This window comes from Hemitrygon akajei, chromosome 18 (assembly GCF_048418815.1).
Source record: "Hemitrygon akajei chromosome 18, sHemAka1.3, whole genome shotgun sequence".
In the NCBI taxonomy this organism is placed as follows: domain Eukaryota; kingdom Metazoa; phylum Chordata; class Chondrichthyes; order Myliobatiformes; family Dasyatidae; genus Hemitrygon; species Hemitrygon akajei.
The window spans coordinates 37666328-37685431 of NC_133141.1; the positions used below are offsets into that span (position 1 = coordinate 37666328).

The 19104-nt window shown below is 40.5% G+C and overlaps 1 protein-coding gene across 3 annotated transcripts in view; it reads right to left on the minus strand.

Moving 5' to 3' along the window:
• Positions 1-354: 354 nt before the first annotated feature.
• Positions 355-19104, minus strand: part of lrrc3ca (leucine rich repeat containing 3Ca) — a 59498-nt gene continuing 40748 nt past the window's right edge. For all 3 annotated transcript variants that reach the window (XM_073071416.1, XM_073071415.1, XM_073071417.1), the window contains one exon: positions 355-4154. In XM_073071416.1, the coding sequence (XP_072927517.1) occupies positions 3286-4068 (783 nt within the window). In that variant the 5' untranslated portion in view covers positions 4069-4154 and the 3' untranslated portion in view covers positions 355-3285. The remainder of the gene's footprint in view (positions 4155-19104) is intronic.

Consider the following 19104-nt stretch of genomic DNA (forward strand, 5'->3'; position numbering starts at 1 on the left):
AGCTGAATTTTAACCTTATCAACTCTTGTCTTAGTTCAGTTTTTGCTGAAGAAATTGGCTCTCTCAAGAGATTTGTAACCTAACTGATTTTCTGAAAAGACTTCACAAACACAAGATCTGCAGATGCTGGAAATTGAAGCAACACACACAAAATGCTGGTGGAACACAGCAGGCCAGGCAGCATCTATAGGAAGAAGCACGGTCGCGATTTGGGCCGAGACCTTTCGTCAGGACTGACCGTGCTTCTTCCTATAGATCTGCCTGGCCTGCTGCGTTCCACCAGCATTTTGTGTATGTTTAGTGAAAAGACTTCTTTATGAGCAATACACGATTTAAAACAAATAACTCTGATAATAGAATCTTTAAAAACTTTATTGATTAGCCAATTAGTATTACATAGGTTGAAAAATACAATTTGAAAATCACAGACTCTTTCACTGTAAGGCCGAAGTATTAGTTGCGGGGTACTGAGGGGAATGGCTGCAACTCAATGTTAGGTACAATGTCTGACTTTTATAAATAGTTTGTGCAATATTGAGAAATTTTCATGCTGCATTTTCTAGTGTGTCCTTACAAACTATACAGTAAGCACAGAAATATTAGATCACATTAGATCCAGATGGTGCAATTTGAGCTCATTGGAGAAACCCAGACTAATTCTTAAATGTGAAAGCAATTAAAACGGGGGAATATTTATTTAAATAATAATGTCATTTATGGCTTGGAAATGCCCCAAAGCATTTTACAGCTGATGAAAAGTCATCAAAAGTCATCAATGTGAAATTCTTACTTACTCTTTTTTTTAAAGAGTACCACCTCTCAAAAGTTGTTCCTTGACCAGCAAAGTTTTACCACCGTTTACTCTTAATGAAATTATATCTTGAAAGGAAATCACTGCTGTAATGAAGGAACTCAGCACCTTGTTCTATTCCCTTTAATGGGATCAGTCTGAAAAGGCTGAGGTGGAGAAATCAACCTTGAGTCAGCAGCACTACACACATTTATATGCATTAAAGTCAATGGAACTGAATGTCAAGAGACAATTAGGACCAACAGTTGATAAATCTCACAAGTATTTAACACTAACAAGCAAAGATGAATTTTCCCAAATTATTCCAGCAGCCTATACCTCACCATGCTGGCTATAGCTTCATTAGTGAGGCTCATCTTCTGTTCTGCATTTGTGGAGTGTTAGTTGAGTCCACTAATGCCAAAGGTTCTTGCTCTCTAAAGGTACAAGTTTGGTTAATTCTTTTAAAAGCAGAGCTGTTTCGATCTTGGTGCTTTCGCTCTGAAGAGGCGAGCAGGAAAACCATTCCAATGCTATTTGTTAGTGGGTATATTGGTTAGTTCTAACCTGTCTTCATAACTCATTGGTTAAATGTGTTACATTTAATTACCAAGTGAAACACCAGGTAGCAACAGCTCTAGGTATGGTAATGCCTTACTGCTTCTCTTCCCAAGTTCAAAGCTGTTGGCTGCACCTGCGACTTCTCTTTCCTAAGTTACCATCCGACATTACAGGTCTGCATTTCTTGTTTGCCTGAACGAGCTCTGTGCACCTGATCACTTCCATGACCTTAGATAGTAAACATATTAGGTCATGATCCATGGTTTTCAGCGATATCTTTGTGTGCAAAAGGGAGCATTCTTTTAATCCCATTCCTCAATATCTCCAAACATGATTTTGAAACCAAGTCAGTGGGTGAGGGTGTGCATGTCGCAGCTTCCTGGACTGCAAGGTCATACAGGTGTCTGGATAAGAGTTTTGATGCTGCATGACCCACTAGGTCCTTTTAGCATATTGGTTCATAAACTCAGCCTCAGATTCATACGGCCAGCTCTGCATCACTTCTGTCATGAGTGCTACTTTTTAATCACCCTTTTCAGACTGGCCAAAATGAAGCTGGCTATAGAGTCGTGTAGAGTCTCTGCTCTATTTGTCAGCTGTGCAAGCAAGGTTCAAGCAAGTTAGATGACATAGGGAAGCCATCAGGCCATGAACCCATGAACACTACCTCACTATTTTTGCTCTCTTTTTTGTCTTACTTATTTATATTATATATATATATATATATATATATATATATATATAATTTATTTTTGTAATTTATAGTATATTTTATGTATTCCACTGCAAAATAACAAATTTTGTGACATATGTCAGTGATTATAAACCTGATTCTGTTTCTGATTTTGTGGCCTTCAGCTGTTTTGATTAAGAGATTAGACCAACAGACTGCCAAAAATGTGTAAAATGATGGGAGTTATAATGAAAGATAAAAGTATTTGCCATACAGCGTCTAAGATCGTCTATCAATATCACGTTCAAAGCCAATTATTACTTTAATGTTTGGTGGGCAGCACGAGAGCGTATAGTGGCTAGCGTAACACTTTTTAGCGCCAGCTATAAGATCAGGTTTCAATTCCCGCCACTGTCTGTGTGGAGTTTGCATGTTAAACCCATGACTGCATGGGTTTCCTTCCGGTGCTCTGGTTTCCTCCCACATTCCGAAGACATATGGGGTAGGGTTAGTGAACTGTGGACATGCTATGTTGGCGCCAGAAGCATGGCGACACTTACGGGCTGCCCCCACCACTTCTCAGACCGTGCTGGTCATTGACGCAAACAACGCATTTTACTGCATGTCGATATTTTGATGCGTATGTGACAAATAAAGCTAATCTCTGTGTAATCTTTCATCTCTGATGCAGTGTGATCTTCCATAAAGAGACCTTAAAATAGCCACAACCTCAAATGACCACGTCTGGTTGCACAGGGTGGCTATTGTCATCTTGTTTGTCTGTCTTTCAGAAGCATACCTGCAGATTGGACACAGTGGGGAGAGAGACTGGGAGAGAAAGGAGGCCAAGTTATTAAACTTGGACTGTTAAAACAAAATAATATCTTTCAGGACACATTGAAGTCACAGGCTTCTTTCCTCTCAGCTACAAACTAATTCCTTATTCTTTCCTTGGCTCTGAGGAGCATGTTATCAACAGTACACATTGGACTGTGACCTCTTAATCTGAGTACAGTACTGTGTAATGTACTGCCATATCCAGTGAATTCATTACTATTTGCTTTTGGCAACTAATTTTTAAATGATTCAGTTTGGTAGATCAGGAGAAGAGGTCAGAGTTATGATCCACTGGTCTAGAAGAACTGATCTTCCCAGTTCCACCTTTCCAGTGTCATGGATCATGAGCCAATAGATAGTTGTGTTTTTATGTCAGCTTGCCCCCACCCCACACACCCCAGTGGCAAGGATTGGAAGTACATTGTTACACCACTGTGCTGATGGTGGAGGATGCCTCTGACTTCCTCTGCTTGCTGGGAAGCGACTTCAGGTACTCAAGGTGGCGCCTGGCATCTTCCTGGTTCTGCCTGACGTAGTACACCAAATAAGAGATGACCATGGTGAACCAGCCAAACATGGTGATCAGCATTGCCACGTCGGTCGTCTTTTTCTGAAAGTTACAGAAGTTGACGTGGTGGGCGACCTCCAGGAAGGATTTCTTTGTGTGTTCCTCTGGGTAAGCAGACGCACAGATGATGTCATTGGTGGACTCGACCTTGACAGTAACCGTCTTGATCATTTCCTGCAGGTCGCAGTTACAAAACCAGGGGTTGTCCGAAAGTTTAATAACTGCTTTCAGTTTGCTGAAGACTTCTTTGTTGACAGTCACCAGTTTATTGTGGGAGAGGTTCAGAAACTTCAGGCTCTCATTTAGCCCTCGGAAGGCGCCCAACTCCAAGTGCTGAATGGCATTATTGGACAGGTCCAGTTCTTCCAGCTCGTGCAGATTCTTGAAGATCTCATGCGGAATGGAAGTTATTTGATTGGAATCAAGGTAGAGCTTCCGAGTGTTGTTTGGAATGTCCCTGGGGACCTCCTTCAGGTGCATGTCGCTGCAGCGGACAGTCAGTTTCTTGTCCGGGTCCGAGCAGTAGCAGCCTTTCGGACACGTCGTTGCTGAGTTAAAGCAGAAGATCATCAGGACAAAGCTTTGTAGGAGCAGCCACATGGCGACAGAGTGCCGCAGGAGCAGGATCCTCAGCTCCATTCCGGGGCACCGGCATAATCCTGGAAATCCTCCAATCCACGACGGAGCCCACACTCTGTGGCACCTCTGGCAACCGCAGCTGCGATCTGAAAGGAGGGGAAAAGTGCAAGTTTAGTGAAGGGGGTTCCGCAATTGATATATCACAGTTTCAGGATGTTTAAAAGCACTTAACAATGATGTACCCTTGAAGTGCAAAGAAGGAATGACAGCGTTCAATTGTGGCCAAAGTTTATTTCAACCCCATTCTCCCACCTTCTCCCTTTAACCCCCTTTATCAACGAAGAACACATTAATCTCTGCCTTAAGTATACCCAAAGGTTTGGCATCCAAAGCCCTCTGTGGCAATGAATTTCACAGATTCAATAGGTTTCAAAGGTGCATTTAATGTCAGAGAAATGTATACAATATACATCCTGAAATGCTTTTTCTTCACAAACATCCACGAAAACAGAGGAGTGCCCCAAAGAATGAATGACCGTTAAACGTTAGAACCCCACAGCCCACCCCCAGCTCCCCCCTCCCACACGTAAGCAGCAGCAAAGCAATGACCCCCCCCCCCCACCAGCACAAAGCATCAGCACCCTCCACCGAGCACTCAAGCGTACACAAAGCATCAATAAAAACAGACTTGCAGTACTCCAAAGCCCACTCGTTCACCCGGTAATTCAACATACCACAGGCTCTCCCTCCCTCCCTAATAAGGGAAAAAGAGGTGTCCCCATTTCACTGCGAGAGGGCAGACATAACAAAGCAACTGGCTGATTTATGGTGTTAATTCCTCTGGTTGAAGAAATTTCATTTCAGTTTTAAGAGTGTTCCTTTATTCTGACACTGCACATTCAGATCCTAGACGCTCCTACATCTGCTCCACATCCACACTATGTAGGCCTTTCGGTATTTAGTAGGATCCCCCTCAACCTCTGAACCCCACTGAGCACAAGCCCAGAATTTTCAAATATTCCTCATACATTAGCATATGATAACTCTTTCAGTGATGTTGTTTGTGTAATAAATACGAATCAGAGTACTAGGGACAATTCAGACAATATTTGAAATAGCAACAGGAGTGGAGGGATTTAGACCCACCTGCCTTCCCCAACAGTTAATAAGATTATGGCTGATCTAACTGTAATCTCAAATTCACATGCTCATTTTCCCAGTGAGCTTGCTTAACAAGAATCCATCAATCTGTATAAAACATTCAAAGTCTTGTGTTTCCACTACCTTTAATGGAGAGATTTCCAAAACCTTTCAACACACTCATAGAAATTACTTCATCTCAGCTCTACTTGAAAGGGCGACTCCTTATTTTGATCTGGCCACAGTCCATGGATAGATTCGTGAAGCAGAAGGTTTAAATCAATTCATCTTGCTGTACTAAATATAGTTTATTTTTAATATTATTAGCATTCATTTCCATTTTTTTGCAGAATTAGACAAACACCACCAACATCAGGATATGCCCTCCTCTCATTACTACTGTCAGGAAGAGGTACAGGAGCCTGAAGGCACACACTCAACATTTTAAGAACAGATTCTTCCCCTCTGCCATCAGATTTCTGAATGGACCAAGAACCCATGAACACTATTTTTGCAACTTACAGTATATTGTATGTATTGCATTGAACTGATTCTGCAAAGCACACATTTCATGACATATGCCAGTGATAATAAACCCGATTCTAATTCTGATTCTGAAATTGCCCAAAGAGTGAGCAGATTAATGTAGTTCGCAGATGTGAAGATGTTCAAAGTAAAGTAAATTTATTACCAAAGTATGTATATGTTACTATTAACTACTACCTTGAGATTCAGGTAAGAAAATAAAGAAATACAACAGAATTTCTGAAAAAAAATCTATACATAAGTAAAGACTGACAACAAATGTGCAATAGAATACAAATTGTGCAAATTTAAAAAAATACTGAGAACGTGAGTTGTAAAGAGTCCTTGAAAGTGAGACTGTAGGTCATAGAATCAGTTCAATGTTGAGGTGAGTGAAGTTATCCACACTGGCTCAGGAGCCTGAAGGTTGAAGGCTAATAACTGTTTCTGAACCTAGAGGTGTGAGACCTAAGGCCTTTGTACCTCCTGCCTGATGGTAGTAGTGAAAACAGGGTATGGCCTGGATGGTGGCTGTCTTTGATAATGGATGCTGCTAATGATTCTTGAGGTAGTGCTCCATCTAAATGTACTCGCTGGTGAGGAGGGAATGGCCTGTAATACATCCTTCACTTTCTGTAGCCTTCTTTTCATGGGCATTGGTGGTTCCATACCAAGCAGTATCACATCAAGATTTTAAACCTACTGACCCTTTCCACCTCTGATCCCCTAATGAGGATTGGCTCATGGGCCCAATCCTCATGGAAGCTGCTCCAGCTTCTTCCTCCTGCAGTTTAGAATCAGCGGTTTGGTTTTGCTGACATTGAGCGAGAGGTTGTTGTTGTGACTCCACTCAGTGGGATTTTCATTCTCTCTCCTATATGCTGATGCATCACAGTCTTTGACTCTATCAACAACAATGGTGTCATAAGCAAACTTAACTATGACTTGCTATGATAGGTATAAAGTGAGTAAACAAGGGGGATAAGCACACAGCCTTGACTGCTCTAAAGCTGACTGAGTGGCAGAGAAACACAGGGGGAATCAATGCCCAGTTGGCATCGAGACAGTAACTGATCAGGATGCTTCACAAGCATCATTACTCAATTTATTCCAACACTCTATGCTCCTGGGTGCATAGAGACTTGCTTTACAATGCTGCTAATTTGCAAATTCAAACAAACTGACATCTTCCAGCAGTGAAATGAAACCAAGATGGAGCTACCAGATTGGAGATATGCCGCACACCAACTTCAAGATGAAGAGAGCATTGGCTTCTCCGTGTTGGAACTGTCCTGTCATCCCATTCAGTCCAAAAGAGGAGTAAAAGCTGGAGGCCATTCTCCTGTTTGTCCACTCTAACCAGCAGAGGAAGCTCTTTAAGTAGCAAGAAGGACTACTTAATGTCATTAATGTAATTCTGTCATTGTACGTCATTTTTTGTAATTCTGCTTCTAAGACATAGAAGCAGGATTAAGCTATACAGCCCATCGAGTTCTCGATCATTCAATCATGACTGATTTATTAACCCTCTCAATCCCTTTCTCCTGCCTTCTCCTCATAACCTTTGGAGCCCTTATTGAAGATTTACCAAATAAACCTGATGTTATATGTGTACAGGAAACCTGGTTGAAATCTCGTCTAAGTTTTAAGATACAAAGTTAGGTTGATGATAAGATGTGATCGGAAAATGGGTAATAGAGAAGAAGTGGCTACCTTTGTCAAAAATGGAATAATACATAGAGTAATCAAAATTGGGGTTGCTTATGAGTCAATTGAGGCTTAAATTTAGGTAAGAAAAGTGTGTTGATGGAGGTGGGAAAAATAAGATTGTATGGTATTGGGATTTTAATGCTCATGTGGGGTTGTTGTGACACGTGAGTGGGACGGTGGCGGAAGGCTTTCTGGAAGGAAAGTGTGTGCTTGAATGATGGTAGGAGTACAAGGATAAATCTAGTTAACAACACAGTTTCTGCTACAAATCTGACACTGGTATCTGAGCAAGTCTGTGTAACTGGGAAGTATATAAAGATACAACAGTGGGGAGTGATGATTTCCCCTTTATCTGTACAATGGGAATAGATGTGTATCAGAGGAAAGGTTCTCGTGTCCCCAGATGGAATTTTAATAAGGCAACTTGGGATGTATTTGATGATTTATGTGAAAGCAGATCTCCTGATCATTGGGTTTTGGAGGATATCGAGTTGAGTAATAATACCTTGAGCTCTGTACTCAACTCAACAGCTCTGGAAGCAATTCCCAGATCGCTGGGAGATAATAAAAGGAGAGCTGTTCCCTGGCGGACGGAGAAATGTAAAAGAGTTGTGAAGGAGTGGAATAAAGCTTTTCGGAAAGTTAGGCAATGTTACTCCTATTCATCTTTCATACAAGGTAAAAGAGCTCAAGCTATAGTTAGAAAAGTAGTGAGAAGGGCAAAGAAAATGTATTGCAGAATGTATTGTGATAGCATTGGGAAAGTGATCCAGGTAGGAGAGGGTTGGGGTTTGATACAGAAAATAGGGGGAGTTAGGAAACTTGATGGTTTTGTACGGTGGGGAGAAGGTTGCAGTTACTAACTCTGAAAAAGCAAAATTATTAGCAAATACGTATGTCAGTGTATATGGTTTCTCAGATTGCTGAGAAAAAAATGTATGTTTCAGTTCCTGTTTGGTTATTGAATTTACATTGTCTGAACTTAACAGGGCTATTAACAGCACTGGTCAGACATCACCTGGGAAACATGATATTTGTTATAATATGTTTACACAGTTATCAGATTTAAAATTTATGTTGTTTTTAAAATTCCTTAATACAATATGGGCTGAAGGGTGACTTCCTGCAGGTTAGCAGTTGTTATCCCTACATTGAAACTTGATAAAGATCAATCAGATCCTTGCAGTTATAAACCTATTTCAGTAACTTCACATGTCTGTAAGATAATGGAATGAATGGTAATAGCAAGGCTTTCTTAGTTTGTGAAAAGTAGTGGAAAATTAGCTGTATACCAATCTGGATTTTGTAAAGCGAGAATGACCATGGACTCAGTATTAAGTTTCGAATCTGATATTCCTAAGGTCCAACTTAATAAAGTACCAGTGGTAGCAGTTTTATTTGATGTAGAAAAAGCTTATGATATGTAATGGACACAAGGGTGGCTGCTTAAACTGTAAAAGATGGAAATACATGGTAGAATGTTCAATCGGTTTCAAGATTGTTTATGTGATAGGAAGATACAAGTTAGGGTGGGAACAACATTCTCTAAGGAGAATGCAGTAATTTTAAAAATTTGTTTGATTACTTTGGCAACAAAGTTGGGATAAGGAAAAGGACAGCATTTATAAAAAATTCGGAGGATAATGAGAGATGGATATAAAAGGAGAAAAGAATTTATACTTGCATATTTACATATTAGACACAGTAGGTTGAATAATTCCTTGTTCAGAATTAATGTGCATGATATGGGCACTTGTAGGGAGCACATTTGTTAAGAAACAGTGCAGCATATATTGTTTAAATGCAGTTCCCATGAGGTGTGAAAGAAACATCTAATTGCTAAATTGAGATCTTTGGGACAGACACATTTTAACATGGTAACACACATAAAATGCTGGAGGAACTCAGCAGGCCAGGCAGCGTCAATGGAAAAAAAGTACCGTCGACATTTTGAGCCAAAACCCTTGGTAAGAATATTTATTAAGATATCACTGTCATTGTAATGTATATAAGTGCATATTTGACTTTCTGAAAAGCAAGCATTAGTCTTTCTGATATTATTTGAGGTTTTTGAGGGGGAGGGGGTGGAATTTAGCATGTATACTTCCTGTCTCTTTGTTCCATACTCCAGTCAGTAGGTAGCAGTAATGTATCTTATGTTCGTCTCCCAACCACCATTAAACTTGACAAGAAGCAGAAGAGGTTCAGTTGTTGTTTGGACCAAATATCAGAATGGGGCAGAAATGTGATCTAAGTGACTTTGACTGTAGAACGGTTGTTGGTGCCAGATGGGGTGGTTTGAATATCTCATAAACTGCTAACCTCCTGGTACTTTTGCACACAATAGTCTCTAGACTTTACAGAGAATGGAGGGGAAAGCAAAAAATTCTAGAGAGCAGCAGTTCTGTGAGTGAAAATGCCTTGTTAACGAGAGAGCTCTGACGAGAATGGCCAGCCCTGGTTCGAGCTGACAGTAACTCAAATAACCACACATTACAACAGTGATGTGCAGAAGAGCTTCCCTGAACACACAGCATGCCGAACCTTGAAGTGAATGGGCTACAGCAGCAGAAGACAATGAACTTACACTCACTGGCCACTTTATTAAGTACAGGAGGTACCAAATGAAGTGGCCACTGAGTGTGTACCCCTTGAAGTGGTCTCTCTCTTTATTGCTCGCCCTGATCTATCAACCAGGTGGTAAACAACAGAATCAGCAATGCTCACCTCATCCCAACCTTTGTCTTCTTTGTTCTAAACTTTACTTTCGAGCTTCTCTGCATCTTAAAAGTAACTTATGCCCTCACCTTCCCAGTTCTGATGAGAGGTCTTTGAAATGAAATATTTAATCGGTTTCTCTTTTCCACAGGTGCTCCCTTGCCTGCTGATTCCCTTCAGTATTTTCAGTTTTCAGAGGAACAAAAGACTGGAACCTGGAGTAATAAACAAACTTCTGGAGGAACTGCGCTGATTTTGATTTTGTAGAGGCTAAGGAATGACTGATGTTTCAGGTCATGACTCCTGTATGAGGATTCTGCATTGTTTCTATCTCCTTTTTCCAGCATTAGTAACATTTTTAACATAGTTAACACGTTCCAAAATCCTTCAGGGCATTTCTTATTGGAGTGAAAGAGGATGAGAGATAATTTTACACACAGGTATGCAAGATGATAAGAGGCACAGAGAGCCTCTTCCCCGGGGTGGAAATGGGTAAAGATGAGGGAGCATCATTGTAAGGTGATCGGAGGAAAGTTTGGGGGGGGGGGGGATATCAGGTAGTTTTTTTAAAGATGTAGGAACATGACATGCACAGCCAGGGGTGATGGTGGAGGCAGATACATTCAGGTCATTTAAGAGACTCTTCCATAAGCACGAGGATGGAAGAAAAATGGTGGGTTATGTGGGAGGGAAGGATTAGATTGATCTTACATTGTGAGCCAAAAGGCCTATACTGTGCTGTACTGTTCGATGTTCACACTTCGCAGGAATCTTAGTGAAAAAAAATCACAACATCAACCAAGCTGTAGCCTTAAGCCAAGAAAACTTCTTATCTAAACTACAAAATCACAACATCAACCAAGCTGTAGCCTTAAGCCAAGAAGACTTCATATCTAAACTACAAAATCTCAACTTTTTAAAGCATTTAGTCCGATTTTGCAAATTAAACAATGTTAAATAGTTGGTACATTGCCATCAAGCATTTGGAAGCTAGTCCTCATTTTTATGCCCATAATTATATTATCAACAGCTGTATTGTCCTTGTATGTGTGCCAAATGCCCATATTGAAGGGTAATTTCTAAGATGTAAGGAAAACTTTTTCTCACATTCCTCAGCTGAGACGTGGGTCATGTTGAACAGGGTCGGTAACTATTAGCTCCACTTCATTGTCTAATAACAAGAGACTTTCAGCAGCTCCCACCAGGTTTATTGCCAGAAAGCAACAGCAACAGGAATAAACAACAGGAAAATACATTAGGTAGCTGGACCCCACCTGCACAACTGCAAACAGCACCAGGTGTAGTGGTGCTTGAGTGGAGCACCAATCAATCTGTTGGCGAAACTCAGCAGTTCAAGCAGCATCTACGTAAGGAAAGGAAATGTCAACATTTCAGATTAAGGCCCTGCATTAGGTCTGGAAATGGGAGGATTTACGGCCTTCATAAATCAGAGTATTGAGTACAGGAGTTGACATCTTATGTTGAAGTTGTATAAGACATTGCTGAGGCCAAATTTGGAGTTTTGTGTGCAGTCTGGTCACTTACCTACAGAAAAGATGGCAATAAGTTTGAAAGAGTGCAGAGAACATTTATAAGGATGCTGCCAGGACTTGAGGACCTGAGTTACAGAGAAAGGTTCAATAGGTTAGGACTGTATTCGCTAGAGTGTGGGAGAACGCGAGGAAATTTGATAAAGGTATACAAAATTATGAGAGGTTTCGATGGGTAAATGCAAGCAGGCTTTTTCCACTGAGGTTGGATGAGACTAAAATCAGAGGTCATAGGCTAAGGGTGAAAGGTGAAATATTTAAGGGGAGCCTGAGAAGGAGCTTCTTCATTCAGAGAGGGTGGTGTGAGTGTGGAACAAGATGCCAGCAGAAGTGGTGGATACAGGTTCAACATCAACATTTAACAGCGGTTTGGATAGGTACATGGATGGGAGGGGTATGGAGGGCTATGGTTGAGATGCAGGTCGATGGAACTAGGCAGGAGACCTGTTTGGCATGGACTAGATGGGCCAAAAGCCCTATTCCTGTGCTGTAGAGCTCTATGACTCTATAAGGAGTTGTTTGTATTAAGAACAATTCAGCCAGGGCGATGAGTGTTGGTGGAGGGGAACTGGTTGAGGAAATGGTGAGATCAGCTCTGATGCAGGGTTTGGACCAAATCTTTCCTCCCACAGATGCTGCTCGACCCTCAGTGTTCCACCAGAAGATACAAGCATCTACAGTCTCTAGTATCTCCATTGTACGCCTGGCAGGGATATGAAAAAGACAGTAAGCTACAGGCTGTGAATTTATGTTTGCTCTTGTATCCTATTTTTCCAGTTTTAGAAAGCTTAGTCCATAAGGTTCAAATTCACTTTCCTCTTCATATCCAAACATCTGAAATGTTGACCTTACCAGATGTATCCACTGGTTAAACCCTTCAGAACCACAAACTTAACAGGACAAACAGTTGAAATAGAAGGTATGAATGCACAGGAATGGATCTTACTGCTTGGTGGATCAGGTGCCCAGAATTTATTCAAACAAATGGGTCATAGGCTATCGCCTGGACTATCCTTCAATTTAATCAATTTTAATGTAATATCCTGGATTTAACTGGATTTCATGCAGCCGTTATCTATTTTAAATAATGGAAACACTGGGTTGTCTGTGGAAATTCTTCTACCACACCACATTATCTTACCCCTGTATACCACACCCTTGCAAATCCTATGCATGTAATTAAGACATACTCTGAGATAAAGGAAGAGCTGAGGAAGACAAGCCACCAAGCTCACAGCTTGGGAGCTGCAGTGGCATTGTGTGAAGCAGGTAGGGTTTTATCATTGCACAGACTGAACACTGCAATTTTGCAGTGTTTATGCTGACCCTAGTTCTGCTGTTAAACAAAATCCAGTACTTTATATCCTAAATGTGCTATTTGCTCTCCCCATCCTAATCTCCCAACAAGGAAATTAAAATTTCAAAGTTCAAAGTAAATTTATTATCAAAGTACATATATGTCACCATATGCTGCCTTGAGATTCATTTTCTTGCAGTCATTTAGAGGAAGATAAAAAAATACAATAGAAATTATGAAAAACTATAAATAACAAAGATTGACGAACAAAAAATGTTCAAATTTCAAAGTCAAAGTAAATTTATTATCAAAGTGCATATGCAGTATATCACCATATGCTACCCTGAGATTTATTTTCTTGCAGGCATTTGGAGGAAAATTTTTAAAAATACAATAGAATTTATGAAAAACTATAAATAACAAAGACTGACAAACAACCAATGTGCAAAAGAAGACAAATCATGCAGATAATAATAATAGAAAGTAAATAAATAATACTGAGAACATGAATTGAAAGTGAGTCTATAGCTTTGGAATCAGTTCAATGTTGATGTGAGTGAAGTTATCCACGATGGTTCAGGAGCCTGATGGCTGAAGGGTAATAATTGTTCCTGAACCTGGTGGTGTGGGTCCCAGTGCTCCTGTACCTCCTGCTCGATGGTAGTAGCAAGAAGCAAGAATGACCTGGACGAGGGGTCGGTCTTTGATGATGGATGCTGCTTTCTTTTAAATGAGCTCAAAGCTGGGGAGAGCTTTCCCTGTAATTTTATTTTATTTTTTTTATTTTTATTGAGATACAGCACAGAATAGACCCTTCCGTTCTTCAAGCCACACCATCCAGCAATCCCCAGATTTAATCCTAGTTTAATCACAGGACAATTTACAATAACAAGCTAACCTACCAACCGATATGTCTTTGGACTTTTGAAGGAAACCGGAGCACCCGGAGGAAACCCAAACGATCACGGGGAGAACGGACAAACTCCTTACAGGCAGCAGTAGGAATTGAACCCGGGTCCCTGTACTGCAAAGCATTGTGCTAACCAGTACACCACTGTGCTGCCCTCATTGACTGGGCTCTATCCAGCACTTTCTGTATTTTTTTCCATTCCTGGTCATTGGTGTTTCCATAATAGGCCATGATGCAACCAGTCATAATACTCTCAGTTAGTCAATGATAACAACTTTCTTTCTCATGGACAATTTCTGTAGCCCTTATTTTACAGATTTCACCAAATATATAACAGAAATTAAAAGGTTTTCTGATGAAGCAGCTAGAGATAAGAGCTCAATAGTAATACTCACACAGTTATGAATTTATGCAATGTGAATAATCAGAGTCACATTTGAACAGCTGTTGGTTTGTAGCCAGTGATTCATTTAGAATACTATTGCCATGGCATTTCTCACAGTGCTCCATGTCCTGGTGCTCAGGTCCTTTACAGCCTTCATTTTCCAGCCCCGTGTTATTCTAGGCTGACACTTTCAATAGCCAGCCTAGAAATGCCACATCTCATTCCAAGAGAACATAATATGCGCTTCATGAAAAATAAATAGAAGAGGAGAAATGCCAGCAATTGACTGAATAGCCAAAGACATGTAGAATGAGTGAACAAGAGGATATGGCACCGTGGGGATGAACTAGATCAGGGCTCCTTTCACTTTGCCACTTACTTTTGAAGGAAAGCTCAATCATATCTGTAAGCTGTATCTGCCAAGATTACCAAGGAGGAGACAGAATCAAATTCTGCAGTTTCTTATGTCAGGGTGCCAGAGGATGGTATCAATTTTAAATTCACTTTTCTATTTGTCTACACAGACCTTATAAACCATTTCCAGCCAATCTCTTTGTTCCCATTTTGAGATTCATACATCACAAAAGCATCATCACCGTTTAAGCATAAGATTTCTAGAAGTCATACTGCAGGGTTTGACCCCGACTACCTCTATGGTCACGCAGCCGTCACCATGGCCTGATTCATTTCCTCTTCAGGAGTGTAAATAGCATGAACTGAGGACATTTGACATATAAATAAATTGGTTTAGAATACAGGCAGAACTCCAGGTTGCAGAATGCACTGAAAGAAGGCTGTGTCATCAGGGTTTACCATCCTTCGTGACAGCTTTCAGACCAGAAACCACCTTGGGAAATGTAGAAACAAATCAGAAAATGTGAATAAAAGTCCATTGTATAGATCAGGCTGGACAGTTCAATTGACAACGTGCCTGCAGTCTGATAGATTAGACTGCCCTTTGATACTATTTGATTATGAATTACAATTTTTAAATATTATAGATAATGGTTTCACTTATACAATGCCTAAAGATCTCAACACAAACCTGATAACCAAGATGAACATTTTGTTGATGTTTTGCTAATATTCAAATCATAACAACACAAATTTAAATAGCAGCTCCAGTTATTGTGCACTATTGCCAGGATTTCTGTATCAAATTAGTTTCCAGTGCATCACAACATATGATACAGTGAGTTGAAATAATCCTGGCTGGTTAAACAAAATGCTGACTAGCGAGTCATAAGCTGGTTATAGGTGCCGCCTTGTTTGGAAAAACTTGATGTGTAAAATCACTGCTGATTTGCCTTTGTCACCATTGCACAATTACACAATAAGAATTTTGCCCTCAGTGTTGTCTGCAGCTGTTTGCAATGCTTCTTTTTATTTTACCTTTTAGATTTTAGGCCACTTTATTAGGTACACCTGTATACCTGCTTGTTAATGCAAATATCTAATCAGCCAATCATGTGACAACAACTCAATGCATAAGAGTATGCAGGCATAGCCAAGAGATTCAGTTGGTTTTCAGGCCAAACATCAGAATGGGGAAGAAATAGGATTTAAGTGACTTTGACTGTAGAATGATTGTTGGTGCCAGATGGGGTGGTTTGAGTATCTCAGAAACTGCTGATCTCCTGGGACTTTCATGCACAACAATCTCTAGAGTTTAAAGACAATAGTACGAAACCAAAAAAGACCTAAAGTATGCAGTGAGCGACAGTTCTGTGGACAAAAATACCTTGTTAATGAGAGAGGTCAGAGGCAAATCGCCAGACTGGTTCAAACTGACAGGAAGGAGACAGTAACTTAAATAACCACGTGCTTAGTGGTGTGCAGAAGAGCATCTCTGAATGCACAATCTGTTGAATCTTGAAGTGGATGGGCTACAGCAGCAGAAGACCACAAGCATATACTCAGTGGCCACTTTATTAGATACAGGAGGTATCTAATTATTTTCTCGCGTGTACATTCTCAAGAAAAAGACTTGGTTAATTTATGACTTTGTAGATGCAGTGCTGTGTGGCTCTGAGCTATACAGAATCTGTGAGCATCTCAGGTTTGCTGACCTCAGCCAGAAAACTAAGATCAATACTTATTGCATTGTTGTAAATATTTGTTGTGCTTAAAATAAAAGTCTAACTCTTAATTAATGCTTTCCAACCACAGGGAGTCCCAAGCCTTTAAAACAGGTACATCTGAACTATAGTCACAATTGTAATGAAGGAAATACAACAGCTAATTTGAGCCTGGCAAGCTATTACAAGCAGCGATATGATGATAAATAGATTTTTCATGAGTGCTTGCTGTGTTCATATTGCTCCTGCAACTGCACTTCAATGCACTTAATTGTCTTTGGAGCAATTTGTTTCTATTCTGATGCCACAGTCATGGGATTGTTTACAGCCACACGATTCAGCCTCTGATTTTATATCTGCGGTGTCACAGGTATACAGCGTGGTTAAAAAAAAGCCCTTAGCATGCGAGCCTTCCTCAGTCAGGCCATTAGTTGCAGTTGTATAAGTCAACAGCGAGGCCACAATCGGAGTACTGTGTACAATTCTGGTCACCCTGTTGTAGGAAAGACGTAGTTAAACTGGGAAGAGTGCAGAGAAGATATTCAAGGATGTTGTCAGGACTCAAGAGCTCGAGTTATAGGGAGATGTTGGCCAGGTTCAGTCTTTTTTCCTCGGAATGTAGGAGAACGGGGTGGAACTTTATAGAATAAAATGATTTACTTCTGCTCTATTTGGAAACCAGAGCACCTGGAGGAAACCCACACGGTTATGAGAGTCATAGATAAGGTGTCTGGTAAAGGTTTTTCCCCGGTGTAGTGGAGTTCAAAACTAGGGGGCATATGTTTAGGCTAGGAGGGGAAAGATTTAAAAGGAGCCTGAGAGGCAACTTGTTCATGCTGAAGCTTTTGAGTGTATGGAATGCAGAGTGGATGTAGCAGGTACAATAGTACAATTTAAGAAGGACTGGGATAGGTACATGCAGGGGTGGAGTTTAGAGGGTTATGGGCAGGAAATCAGGACTAACTGGTAGGCTGAAGGGCCTGTATCTATGCTATATTGCTCAATGACTATCTCGTCTGAAGGCCAGCTTCTTCCACAGTGAGCTGTTCAGAGGTAATTTAGACCAATGGTTTTTTGACTGTCACTTGTGTCATAATTGGGAAAGAGTGAAAAAATCTTGTGGGAATTTTTGAAGCAAAACTGACATCAACCATTCATTACTAATCCTTGTTTGCTAAGATAGTGGCACTTAGTAGTTTAAAATGAATGTTAGTACCAGTGGATGAAGATTAAATTTTGCTATTCAGTCCTTTCATTTGTCAGGAATATATATTTAAGGCTGCTATTGAACTCCTCACCCAGGTTCTTGAAGAGCAGACTGTAATTGTTCTGCCTGTAACTTACTGACATAATTAAGATTTACTAACAGCCATACACAGATAATATTCTCCCATATCACCATTATTCTCCTCCTCTGACGCAAGCCATAAATTACAAGACATAAACTAAGTCTGTGGTTACATCAGTGGGATGTCATCAACCTTATCTAATTGCTCAGATTTTAAAGTTTCCAAAAGCATAAATTTTACAAACATTAGCATTTGGTTGTTATTCTTTGTCTATCTCTCTTCCAAAGGTATTGCTTCTTTTCTGGATTTAAAGGTAAACTGAATAACTAGAGTAAACTAAACAGTCATGATCAAGAGAAGATCTGCAGATGCTGGAAGTCAAAGAGTTTGCCCAGCATTTTGTCTGTAAACTAAACTGTGAACATTTTGGGCAGTCAAAGTAGGGCAGGACTTTCACAATAAACAGTAGAGCCTTGGGTCTGGTTTTGGAACAGTGAGACCCAGGAATACGAGTACATAGTTCCTGGGAAGTGATGTCGCAGGTATACAAGGTAATGGAGAAAGTCTTTGGCATGCAGGCCTTCATCAGTCATGGTGAGGTTGCACCTGGAATATCGTGTACCGATTTGGTTACCCTGTTATAGGAAAGGCATCATTTAGGTGGAAAGTGAGTGAAGAAAATTCATTGAAATGTTGCCAGGTATTCACAAATATGAGTGGTATAGACAGGTTAATGCAAACAGGCACTTTCCACTGAGGTTGGGTGAGACTAGAACTTGAGTTCATAGGTTAAAGGTGAAAGATGAAATATTTAAGGGGAATATGAGGGGAAACTTCTTTGCTCAGAGGCTATTGAGAGTGTGGAACAAGTTGCCAGCGGTAGTGATGGATGCGGGTTCAATTTCAGCATTGAAGAGAAATTTGGACAAGCACCGAATGGGAGGGGTATGGAGGTCTATGTTGAAGATGCAGGTTGATGAGATTGGCATGGACTAGATGGGCTTATGGGCCTGTTTTTGTCCTATAGTGCTCTATGACTATATGATTTTATGACTCTATGCGAGGGCCTGAATTATTCAGAGAGGCTGGGCAGCTAGGACTTTATTTCTTGGATCAAAAGAAACTGAGGGGTGGCCTTGTGGAGGAGAAAAATCATGACAGGCATAGATGGGGGAATGCACAGTTTTTTTTCTCCAAGAGAAAGGGGATCAAAAACTAAAGGGCATATGTTTAAGGGGGAAAGGGAAAGATTTAAAAGACACCTGAGGGGAAACCTGTTCATTCAGAGGGTGGTTATCATTATGGAACAAGCTGCCAGAGGCAGTACAATAATAAAATTTAAAACACACTTGGACAGGTATATGGATAAGAGCCAAATACGGGCAAATGCAACTAGCTTCTATGGGCATCTTGGTTGGATGAACCAGTTGAGCCGAAAGTCCCATTGACTCTATGACTCTAAAAATTGATTGCATAGTTGATCCTCACAGCCAA